This window comes from Centruroides sculpturatus, unplaced genomic scaffold (assembly GCF_000671375.1).
Source record: "Centruroides sculpturatus isolate CEXI.00-Female unplaced genomic scaffold, Cexi_2.0 scaffold285, whole genome shotgun sequence".
NCBI classification, from domain to species: Eukaryota; Metazoa; Arthropoda; class Arachnida; order Scorpiones; family Buthidae; genus Centruroides; species Centruroides sculpturatus.
The window spans coordinates 158,858-172,104 of record NW_019384647.1 but is presented as its reverse complement, the minus strand read 5'-3'; the positions used below and the strand labels follow the sequence as shown (position 1 = coordinate 172,104).

Sequence of the window (13,247 nt, the reverse complement as noted above, 5' to 3'; positions counted from 1 at the left end):
TTATCATTTAGAGCCTTATTTCAGAATCCAAGTGGCAATTGCAGAACAAAGATTTCATTTTCATAAAATTCTGCTGAGCAACTTCAATTCTGGTTCTCACTTACATTTCATCATTGATCTGTTCATTAATCCAGCATCCCAAATACTTAAACTGTTCTCTTTCAGTGTGTAATCCTCTAAGTGTTAGCGTAGATGAAATACTCTTTTTACTTCTTATCACCATATATTTGGTTTTGTTTATATTTTTGCTCATATAAACAACACAATGCTTTAGAGACCTAAATAAAATACATTATATAATTATTTCTTATATATATGTGTATATATATATATATCTATCTGTGATCAAAAAGTATTGGAAATGGTTTAATAAAATGATGCAAGATTTTATTTATTCATCAAAATAATCTCCTCCCATTGCAATCCATTTATGCCAAATTTTTTCAATCTTTGAATGCTTTAGAGACGTTTTTGTGACACCATTTCAGGACTTATAGTGAATTTTGTTTTATGGCATTAATCTACTCAAAACAGTGCGCTCAAAGTAGAAATTTTAGTCAAGGAAACAGGAAAAAGTCACATGGTGTCATGTCAAGTAAATACAAAGCTTGCAGAACCATATTTGTTGAATTTTTCACCAAAAACTCACAAACAACAAGAGCATTTTGAGCAGGTGCATTATTGCAGTGCAAATTCCATGAGTTTTCTCACCACAAACCAGGTCATTTTCTATGAATTGCTTCATAAAAATTATGCAAAAAATCAGCACATCTTTTATTTTTGACTGACTTTGAAAGTAGTCTTTTCGGTCTTGCTTCACCTATTCAGTGCCATTCACATGATTGTTGAGCTGTTTCAGTGTCAAGGCATAGTCCATATTTTATCACCTGTAACGATGCATTTTAAAAATGATTTGCCTCAAGAAAGCATTTTGTTGGTCACTTGTACTTGTTGTTTTTGTATATTTCTTTTTGGGGAAAATTCAATAGTTTTGGGATGACTCGAGAAGTAATACACCACAAGCCTAAATGATCTTTTAAAATTGCTTGACAATATCCAAATGATACTGGAACATGTTCAATAATGTTCCTAATTGTTAAACAATGATCATTGAGCACCAAATCTCTGACTTGAGTGATGTGTTTTTCATCAGCTGAAGTGGATGGTCTACCAGAGTATGGTTCATCTTAGACATGTTCTCTGGCCTTTCTTGAACAACTTATACCACTTCAAAACTCTTGTTTTTGATAGACTATTGTCACCAAAGGCTTTTTTGCAACATTTTCAATGTTTTTGTAGTAGTAATTCTGTTGCAAAAATAAAATTTAATGCATGTTTTTTGCTCATGTATAAAATATCAATGTAAAAAATGACAACAGTGCCTTGTTGCATGCACATTGTTTAAATAAACCATTCCTGATACTTTTTTTCATCACAGTAGTACACACAAAATAAATTATTCATTTCATTAGTGAAAGAAGTCTCTTATGCAAATTTGACATCAATGATTCATTACTTCTTGCTTGATAATATCTTCAATGTGCTCTATCACCTCAAAAATACCTTGTTTCAATATGTGATGTAGCTTCTTAAAGCCCCTTTAAAAATTTAAAAAGAGAAGACTTTTTATAAAATTTTATTGGATAATTTATGTTTTAGAATAAAGTTATTACTTTGGTGTGAAATATCATTAGATTTTTTTATATTTTTGTTCATGGTTTCTGATGTGTTGTCATTTCAAGTAACTTTGTCTATATATTTTAAAGATATATAGACAAAGTTACTTTGTCCAAATGATTGCAGGTTTATATCAGGCTATATTATTATTATTATTAATTAAATGCTAAGTAATTTTGCACTAGAGGTAAGCATTAAATGCCATCTCTTGCTAAATTTAATAATTATAATTAATATTTTAAGAATTAATTTAGAAGGTTTTGGAAGAAAAGAATTGGCCCGAAGCAGGACTCAAACCTGCAACTCCTTCTTACTGTACAGTCATGTTGCCAGTTACACTACTTGGACTTTCATCTGATCTTCACTTCCAGAATCTATTAATTTAGATATAACCATACTACTTTAAACAGATAGCCTATCAGATTATGGCTACAATGAAAAGGGCTTATCACAAGATGAGAAGGAACTGAACTCAAATTATTCAAATATAACTTTACTGTTATTCCATTACTGTATCATTTATAATATCAGTCTGTAAACTATGTTTGTTACAATATTTTAGATATTCATTGTATTTATTACTATATATCCAAAATTCAATGGGCTGATTAGGGGTCTATGTACCTGAAATGCATTCCCCAAATTCATTAAAGTTATATTTGAATAATTTGAGACTAGTTCCTTCTCGTCTTGTTGCTATAAGCCCTTTTGTGATAGCTTTAATCTGATTGGCTATCTGTTTAAGGTGTATTTAATTTTGGGCAAGAAGCATACTTAATTAATTTATAGTCCTACTTAATTACCTACAGTGCTGGTTTGAGATGACTTGGTGCTCACAGTCTACACTCCCACTATTCTATTTGAGCATGATGTATATATTTTCAAATTTACATAATTAAATATTTGTTTTTATTTCAAGTTTATTTTTAATGTGGTCATTTCCTCCTGTCCTTCTAAAAGTACAAAAGAAAACATACAAAATTAGACAAGAAATAATTTACAGGAACTCTGGATTTTGATTTAATGAGAAATACAACATTGTCAGAGCTATTTTAACTTAGGAATATAAAATACATTGAGTTCATATGAGTTATGTCAAGATGAAAATAAATTTTGATTTAGCAAGAGATCAGAATTAATGAAGTTTGACTTATTGCATATCAACTGTATACATGTTTTTCATAACAGTCTATTCTGTTTTTAGTCATAATGTTAAATGTAAATTTTTAAATGTTTGAAAGATTGCTTAATATGTTTTACATGTATAATTTTGTGTGTTGTGATTAGGAAACAAATATAGAACAGACATCAAATGAAGAAAGGCAAGAATATTTATCTGAAGGAGAGATGTATATACATCTTAAAAGACAAGTATCTAATGTATCAAATGTCTTTGAATTGAGTTTTATAAGGTATGCAAACAGTTAAATTTTTTAAATAATTTATATGAAGAATTTAACTTTGTTTATAAAATGTAGAGATAATGAAGATGAAATTACACAAGAACAAGAAAATACATCAAATGTACATTGTGAAGAAAATATAAGAAATGAAGAAATTTTAACTAGTTCTAACAATATTGTTGCAAATGAAACAGTCTCTGAATCAGAAACAGAAGCAGTAGTTAATGATGATGTACAACATTCTGAAATTTCAGAAAATCAGGAACATGATGATCATGTTGAGTCTTCAATTGTAAATTCTGAAGAAACAGGAAATGAACCAAAGAATTCTGAAGAAAGACATAATGAAGAAAATACACATGCTTTAAAGTGTAAAATTAAAAACTGGACTCTTACAGCTCTTAAAAATCAATACAGAAAATTTAATTTAGATTTATCACCAAAAGTGAGTTTTATTTTATGGAATCTACTAATTATTTATTAATTAACAAATAAAATACCAATATAAAAATTTTTGTTAAGTGTTCACATTGTTATATTATTTAGTTTGGCTATTATTTCAGATATTATTTTCTAGAGGTTCTCTAGTTGAACTGTTAATATCTTCTAACATTGCTCGTTATGCAGAATTTAAAAGTGTGTCTCGAATTCTTACATTAATGGATGGAGTGCTTAAACCTGTGAGTTGAAATAATTATTTTTTGTTACAGTTTATATGTTTTATAATTTATAATAATAAATTTTTAGGTTCCATGTTCTAGAGCTGATGTTTTTAGCACAAAAAATGTCACTGTAGTGGAAAAAAGAATGTTGATGAAATTTTTGACATTTTGTTTAGAATATCATAAACATCCAGAAGAATACAGAGGTACAAAGTAATAAAATATATTGTATAAGACTAAAGTAAGAATTTTATAAGCTCTATAATGAAAATAAGTAATATACTGCTAGCCATTAAAGTGTTGCAATATTAAAAAAAGTATGAAATAGCAAAGCAATATTTTTATGGCAAATTATTTATGATGCACATTGCACATTATTTGAAAAACAGCTGTAAAAAAATATATGCGGAACAAATAGTAATCAGTATTTGGTATATCTGCCAAGGACAGTGTATCATATACAGGAAGAGATGCTGGATATGTTTGAGAAATGTTAAGCCATGCAGTCTGTACATGTCTAAAGTTCATATATAGTAAATGCTAATAAGCTCTGGCAAGCCAGTTGTATTACCTTGTCTCAAATGTGCTCAATGGAGACATAATGGTTATCTAGAAAATATAGATCATTTCCTGCTGTGTAGTCATACATTGTTTTGTTGGAATATGGCAACAGAGAACTTCTGCAGATAGAATACCATCTTAGTCTTTAACACCTCTATGGTATCACTGACTGATTAAAATACTTGCAATCAATCAAAAATAGAATTGAAATGGAACCCAGTGGCACTCATATCATAATATCTTATGTTGAGGCAAATATTCCTTAAGGCATTGTAAAATGAATGCCTTAAGAAATATTTTACTGTGGTGCCTCCAAACAAATATCTGTTCATCATGGTGCAATAAATTGAACTGAAATTTCTCTACTAATATAATGCAATGCCATTTTGTAATTAGCAGCCTTCTAGGCACCTTGTAATTGCAGCCACTTGTGGTCAAGGGTTAGATGGCATGCACATAATGCAACAACAGATTTTTGCTTCATTTTTTACTTCCACCCCCTTTTGTATACAGTTTGTCATCATCACTGCTTTCCCCATTTGCGCAATCATATGATAAATGTCAATTAACAACAGAATATTCTGAAATAAATGAATTATTTTGTATATGCAAACACTAGGATGACCTCCCTTCCCCCTATATCAGCATTCATCAACACCCTCCTGAAATCCCACCAACTTGATTCATTGCAGTAAATGCATGCTACCTTAACTGTAGCCAATGGACAGAAACAAAAGGTTCCACTGCTTTAAATAGTATGTATTAAACAGTGCAAGTGGACACTTGTTGACATGTGACAGACTACCACTGTTGGGCTAGGGTCCATAATGTAACTACAGTAAGACCCTGCTTAATGTGGGGATACATTCCTAGATGACAAAGTGATAAACAAGATCATTTTAACACAGAATAAATAGGGAAAGGGGAACACACGATCAAAAATAAACAGATTTTTAAGTTATTTTTATATTAATTTGCATAATAATATATGTTAAATAACACATAAACATACTGTATGCACACAGAAATGTAAAGTTAATCTTTTGTGATCATTTAGCTTTGATTAAAAACATTGAGCTTTGAGATGTTTATATAACTACAATAACCTACAGTACAGGAATTGCCATCAATCACCCAACAAAGTTCTGAAAATTTATTTACAGTCATTTATAAATTATTTATTTACACTCATTATGGGAAAGTCCAGGGGTGTAACTAACATCATCTGCAGTGCACCATGCTTGTCATTAGTTTCATCTGTCTATCTTGCAGGTTTTGATCAAATAAGATGCATATTTTCAAGTGATGCAATTTTTTAGTGGCCAGCAGTGTATAATTAAGTAAAATATTAAAAGAGGCAAAGTTTAGTTTTTACTCCCAAAAAATAAATTTAATAATTAAATAAATATTAAATTTATTTGTTATAATTTTATTGGAGAGTTAGTTTTGATTTTGTGTGTTGAATATATTTTAATTTTGAATGCTAAAAATTAACCTTATGAAAACTTTAGTCATTTTGATATTTATAATTATTTATAATCTATTTATAATCAATATTTTACTTCTTTATGCAGAAATTATTTCAATTAGTCTGCAGTTATTGTTTTGTTTTTTTAGTACTGGTTGCATGAATTACTGTTTAAATTGCAGAGTAAAGCTCTTTTTCAAATATTTAGCAGTATTTTCTGTTGACTTATTTGGATTAGCTCTTGGCTTTTATTTTTTTAACATATCTATGATAGACATTTTTAACAATGTTTTTTTTTTTCTTATACAGTCGACCCCCCCATAACACAGTAGATACATTTTGCTTTTTATGAATCCATTTTCTACGAGTCCAGCCAATTACAGCCTGGCATGTATGCAGTTTACAGACTACGGCTGTTTGAAAGGTTTATTCCATAAAATTAATCGATTCTAGACTAATTCGACTCAATGTATAATTTTTTGGAAATAATCCAAACTATGCTATAAACAAAAAATTGTAGGATTAATTACTGAGTGTGCACCGTTTGACCACGCCGTTGCTTAAGCTTGTTTTCGTCGTGGAGCTTGTCATCAAATGGCACATGCGTGCTTCTTGATAAATTATTTTTTTTGCGAAAAATTTGCTGAACTTTGGAGACGTCATTAATATAAATATAATTTTTATGGATGTTAAATAATAAATGGTTTTTAGTAGGTCCGCTGCTTGTTTAAACTCAACAGTTTGTGCAATATCCACTATTGGTCTAGATTCAACCAATCCTGTTGCGACACGAGTTGGTGATGATGTTTTACCAAATTATAGGAGATTTTTTAGCATGTTTGTACGAATACTGTCGCAATTTTTTTGCCGTGATATAGGAATCTGAACTATAGGAACCTGTGTTATAGGGGGGTCGACTGTAATTAGAATTTAAAGTAATATGAATTATACATTAAATTCTTTCCTTCATTTTTAAAGAGTTTCTTGATATAATTTTAATATTTATAATATAATTTGTGGACTATCATAAATTATTTCATTTGTAATAATTGCATTTATTTTTGATTCAGTATGCTATGTTAATATCAATACATTTTATACATGTTTTATGATTAAAGTCCACAAATCAGACAAAAAGCTAGGATTAACAAGCTAATGCTTACTTTTTTCTGTCTTTTGGTTAAAGCAAGTAACAATCAATTTATTTTGAATCTTATCCTTACAAATTGTGCTTTATCCAAGTCACAAGCTGATAGAGCTGATATTATCCAAAAACAATTGGATGAAGTGTGAATAAAAATTAATATTTGGGCTTTATCTTCTCCATTTTGAATAAAGCAAAAGAAAATTTAGGGTTTTACTTTATCTGGATAATCTGCAGTTTTTCCAATTCATGTTAGGTTGAAAAAGAACATATTTTGTTTTTTTAAATTAACTAGAATTTATTATTTCTCTACTGCATAAATATGAACTGAACAAAAATAAATATCACCATATGTATCTAGTAATTTCTCCCTCTGATCTTTCTTCCTTCTTGTAGCTTTAAAGCTAAAAATTGTAAATTTAACTTTAAAGTAATAATAATAAATATTTTGATTTAAAAATATTGATATATACTTAGATCTTACATGGTATATACTTGGAGTTGATCATAGTAATAAATACAATTGAAAAAAATAAGGTAAATGATATAGTTATTGGTCAGTTAAGGAATTTTATTTAAAAATTCTATGCTTTATACAAAGTTCAAATTTAATAAATTGTTATTTGCTTCTGGTGTCTAAATTATTGTCCTTAACGAAATGCAGCATATAGCATACATTAATCTGGCCTGCAAACATATTTGACACATCACTTATAAATGATAGAAATAGGCTTACATTTGATACTTATGGAATATACAAAAATATGTCATAGATAGATAAGCCACAAATAAGTGACTTACCTATCTATGACTTAGCTCAATTTGGTCCACCAATTGAAAAGTTTGAGCAGCATTGTTTTAACCAAAAAACTTGAATAAAGTTAGTATTAGCCAGTTCACCCTAGTTCTTTCAAATTCAGAGATTTCAGCTGTAACATACTTAACTTTAATTATCGGGTAATTGCAATTGAAATGGCCATTTTTTAAAATTTAAACTTTCAGGCCTTGTAATTCAACTTTCTCCATGTGAACAGTGCTGTTATGTTTGCAATTGGAAGAGCACACATAATATGTGAATTTAAAAATATGATCCTATTTATATTGTAAGTTCTAGTTCTACATGTTTAAGAGTATTTTTTCTGACCACATGGAAAAAAGAAAATTGGATAATCTTTTTTCTTTTTAGTATGAGCAACAATATAATACAGCAAAGCAACTTGAAATACCAATAAAACTTTTGGTGAAGGTTCTGTGAATGAACAGACCACCAGACCATTGGTTTAAAAAATTTCATTCTGGAATACAAATCTCAAGAATCAGAATTGAAGAACATCATCAAATCAGAATATCATCTAACTATCCAGGAAATTGTGGAAAGATTGAACATCCTGGATATTATTCAATCTTTTCTCTACAGCTAAATATGTTGGGGAAAGTCAAGAAGCTTGACAAGTGGGTGTCACACAGACTTGGTGAGAGAGATAAGGAGCATCATTTGGATGTCTGCAGTTCTTTATTATTCATCACATAAGAGAATAAGGTGAATGGGAAAAAATGAAATTCTTTCCCATTCACCTTATTCTCCAGACTTTTTGCTAACAGACTATCACTTTTCTATACATTTGGACAGTTTTTTGGCAAAGAAAGTCTTTAAGGAAGAGGATGCAATAAAAAGTACCTTTAATGACTGGCTTCTTATTCTCATGATTTCTATCAAATTGGCATTAATGCATTTGTAATGCATTGGAAAAGTGTATTAATGTTGGTGGAGATGATTTTGATTGAATATGTAAGCTTTAAATTAAATTAATAAACATTCAGTCAGAAGTAAAAATAGGCCATTTCATTTGCAACAACCTAATACAATCTAGTATTTAAAATAATATATTTACAGTATTTCAAATTAAGTTTTAATTTGTGATGCTCAAAAAGAATTTAGATAAATAATTGCATAACATAATTAAAATTTCATGTATCATTAAAATCTTTATTATTGTCTTATTTGCAAAAATATATTTTCATAATTATCATATGTTCTTAATGTTTTCAAATTTTCATTAAAATAATAAATGAATAAATAAATCTGAAATGTTTTCAGAACATTCATCCCATCATCAGTAACATTCTAAATTCCAAATATGCATTTACAAGTTGCACAATGAGATGAATATTTCAAATAAAAGATCTGACTTCTTGATGGTTTGCATTTAGTCTTGATTAATTATTGTATAAAGTCATTGTTTTCTTATTCAGAAGATAAATATGAAAATAAAACATAATTTCTTGACCAAGATAATGATATTTTTGTGTAGCATAATTATAATACCACAGGTTACTCTCTTAAAATATATGTAACAAGTCTTGAGGTAAGGATCTTAGTGAAACAGAAGTTTGTGAAATTATCAAATTTAAAGCTAAAGGAAGGAAGATTAGAGGGAGAAATTGCTAAATGAATTCAAAGGCCAAAAACTAAATTTCATAATGCTATTAAACAATGAGTTAATTATTCAAAAGATATTCAAAAGGATCAGGAAAACACTTGCTTAATAAAACAGAAAAATGATTTATTTGAAAGGAAGCAATACAAAGAGGTAAAATCTATAAGAACAGTTTCTAAGGAAACAATTACAAGTGTCTCATGAAACTATATGCAGGACAATTAAGAAATCTGTTGATGTTAAATATCTCAAACTAAAGATGAAACTAAACTTAGAAAGGTGCATATGGATGCAAGATTAAAATGAGCTAGAAATGTTACGTCCCTATCAAAAGAATGGAATAAAATAAATTTTTTAAATGAAAAAATGTAATCTTGATGGACACAGATGGTAAGGCTTATTACTGGCATGATATTCAGAAAGAACTCCTAGAAAGATTCAGTAGATTTTGTGGTGGCTCATTAATCATATAGATGGCATTTTCATATAAGAGAAATAGTAATTTTTGTCTTGATAAAAAGTAGACTTAATTCACAAATTTACTAGGAACTCCTAAAAACACATCTTCTAATAGGACATTTGATTGCAGGAGATAGTTGGGTTTTCACCAAGATAATGTAAACTGTTGTGTTTCTTTAGTAAAGTGGCCATCTTTATGCTCTGATCCAAACACTATGGAGAACCTATGGAGACTACTAGTAGCAAAGGTATATGAAATAAACAAGCAGTATGTTTCTGTTGAACAGTGGTGTGCTGTGACATTTGGTGATAGGGAAGCTGTGTTTCTGTAAGAAGCTGACTTCCAGGGGCAATCAGTTAATTGTGTGTCAGTGATGGTCTAGGACCCATTTGTATCGTTCATTCGATAAACCAGAAAAACCGTAGACTTCTCTAAATGTATTTTTAATATCACAATTGCATTGTGATATTAAAAGCACATTTTGCTAGCCATGATATAAGGGCTACAATTAAAAATAAAATTATAAAAACTTACTTGGTGAAATAAAATGTGTGGTGAATGTACAGTACATACCTGGTATACCTGGTACAAAAGATTCTTCAATTGTATAAATATACTTTTAAAGAAAATTATAATTAAATATAGCTTTGTAAAGAAACATACATAAAAATAACATAAAATCTTCTTTACTTTTTAAAATCATAAAACAATCCACTTAGTCAAATAGCTCTCTTCGAGTGGCTAATGGATGGAATCAGAGACGCCTGGTAAGTGTGCAGTGAGGGATGCCGATACTGGTCAATATCAAATGCCTGTTTAGTTGCATCACTAGTATACCTCAAAGGACGTGACAGGGTTGTTGTAAATTTTAAACATTTCTCATCATAGCTGTAAAAATCTAAATATGTTAAACTTAATAGAGTATCTGACATTTCTTTTCTAACTAATTCATTTTAGGTGTTCATGGAAATTTCCAAAATTTACAACTTTTTGGTCACTCTCATTGAACTGGAAAAATTACTGTCTTTATTACATCTAATATTACAGCGAAATCAGTCCCCACTGTACTTGGCTAGAGATTGGTTCAGTTAAGCTTCTGTTTAAATAATATTCCAGCTCTTTCAGAAGGGTTTTATTTATAATAAGTTGAAACCAGTTACTTTGTACTTGAATATTTGTCGTCTTGGGAAAGATGTGGAAAGACAATTTTTTATGACAACGGATACATTGATGATGATGATATAGTCTATCATAAATTTAAGGAAAATAAATTCTAGGGCTTTTTTGTACCTTGTGCATCTCATTCATTACATTTAGTTGTAAATGATGCTGCCAAAGTAACAGTTAATTTTTTAACTTTAACTTTGGCAGCAAGGATTGTATTTGTTTTTTCTGCATCCCTTATAGATGGGACATACTAAATGGTAATATCACTAGTCTAACATTGAAATCTGTAAGTAATACAAGATGGGAGAGCAGAATAAAAGCAGAATAAATATATCAAATATTTTAATGAATTTTTTTTTAAATTCCTGTTAACTATACAGAATCATCATAAAAACATACCAGTAAACTCCTGTCAGTTGGGTTAAGTTATAAATCTACTCACGATCACATGATGGGTGAGGGCGGCCAAAAATCTAGCAGGCAGTCTGCTAACAGCCCTGGATTGAATCATTGGAAGCGTTAGGGTGTGTAGCATCCACCAGCTAAACCGCATGAGGTTGGTGCTCTGTAAAGTGCATGTGCAAATGTGTATAATCTGGCTGCTTTACAGTATTCAGATATTTTTGCTGTGGAAGCTGTCTCCTATTTGACAATACAGTGCTTTCATTGGGAATACAGCGCTTCCATTCTGCCACTGATATTCAAATATACAATAACAAACGATCTCCTAAATATCAGGCTATAATATGGCTAATTAAAGGATTGGTATAAAGTAATTTGACACTAGAGGTAGACATTAGGCATCATTTCTTAAGTAAATTAATAATTATAATTAAAGTAGCTTACCTGTGACGTATTGCTGCGATCTCAAAAGAAAGGAAATTCAAGCAAACTCATTATGATAAAATTCAATTCACATCTTATCATTTTTATTGAAACTTATTATTATTATTCATTTTCATCGGGAAAACATTTCAAAGTGTCGTTTCAATTCTATTTATTTACTGGAGTGCTTGTGGATAGATGATATTTTTTGTTTTTCTATCTGGTGCGTATACGAATAAATCAGAAGGTTTTCCGACATGTGAGCTGGCCACATACAATTATCTATGTGAAAAGCATGGATTCTCCAAATCTAGCCCACACACTTGCAGCGATTGTCAGATATAAAATAGTGAGCTTTAACTTTGGTTTCTAATTTTGGTAAATAATTTGTACAGGATATACTTCACATTCCAATATGAGTCATTCAAAATCAAAATGGTATATTAGCCATAAAAATGTGCTTGAAATGAAATGAAACATATCTGAACATAATTATAAGATCAGTAAACAGTAATTCCAAATTACATTATTTTAATAATTTACTTTTTGAATTAATAAAAACATTCTATTTGGCATAGAATCTATCAAGTTTTTTGGCTATAGGTTTGAGATATTTTCTTCAGTTTCATTAAATGCACTTCTAAGTGTTCAAAGGCAGTGGCGTACCATCCTTGGAAGCGGTGGACGCGCCGCTTCCCTTGTATTTTCTAAAATATAAATACATATTGTGCAATTACTTTCATATTTTGATGTATGTACTTTGAATTAATTAAAATTAATATTTTATTATTACCACATTATGTATCTCATTACAAATTTACTACACATAAAAAAAAAAATAATAAGATTGCTATTGTATATTCGAATATTAGTGGCAGAGTGGCATTGTCAGATTTCAAAAAGCCAGATCCGCACATGCACTTTACAGAGCACCAACCTTACCCGGTTTAGCCGGTGGAAGCCTACGACCTTGGGTCGATAACGCTTCCAAGTCTATCCGGGACCGGTTCTGGGCTGTTAGCTGCCCTCTAGATATTTGGCCGATTACGTGAATAACGAGTAGATTTATAACTTAACCCAACCGATAAGAATTTACTGGTATGTTTTTATGATAGTTCTGTTTAGTTGCAGGAGTTTAAAAAAATCCATTAAAATATTTAATATTTTTATTCCGCTCTCCGATTTTATATTACTCACGGATTTTGATGTTAAACCAGTGATATTACGATTTCGTATATCCCGTCTTTAAGGGGATGTAGAAAAAACATGTATAATTCTTGTATAATGTTAAAAAATTAACCGTTACTTCGACAGCGTCATTTACCACTAAATTTAATGAATGAGAGAGATGCACGAGGTACAGAAAAAGCTCTAGAATTTATTTTCCTTAAATTTACGATTTATGTATCCGTTTGTCATAAAAATTTGTCTTTCCACTTTTT

At 29.8% G+C, this 13,247-nt stretch overlaps 1 protein-coding gene across 1 annotated transcript in view; it reads left to right on the top strand.

Moving 5' to 3' along the window:
- Window positions 1-13,247, top strand: part of LOC111626206 (rab proteins geranylgeranyltransferase component A-like) — a 37,288-nt gene that overhangs the window by 12,681 nt on the left and 11,360 nt on the right. Inside the window, exons 4-7 of the mRNA XM_023369514.1 lie at window positions 2,965-3,089; window positions 3,156-3,525; window positions 3,644-3,760; window positions 3,828-3,948. Coding sequence (XP_023225282.1) covers window positions 2,965-3,089; window positions 3,156-3,525; window positions 3,644-3,760; window positions 3,828-3,948 — 733 coding nt within the window. The remainder of the gene's footprint in view (window positions 1-2,964; window positions 3,090-3,155; window positions 3,526-3,643; window positions 3,761-3,827; window positions 3,949-13,247) is intronic.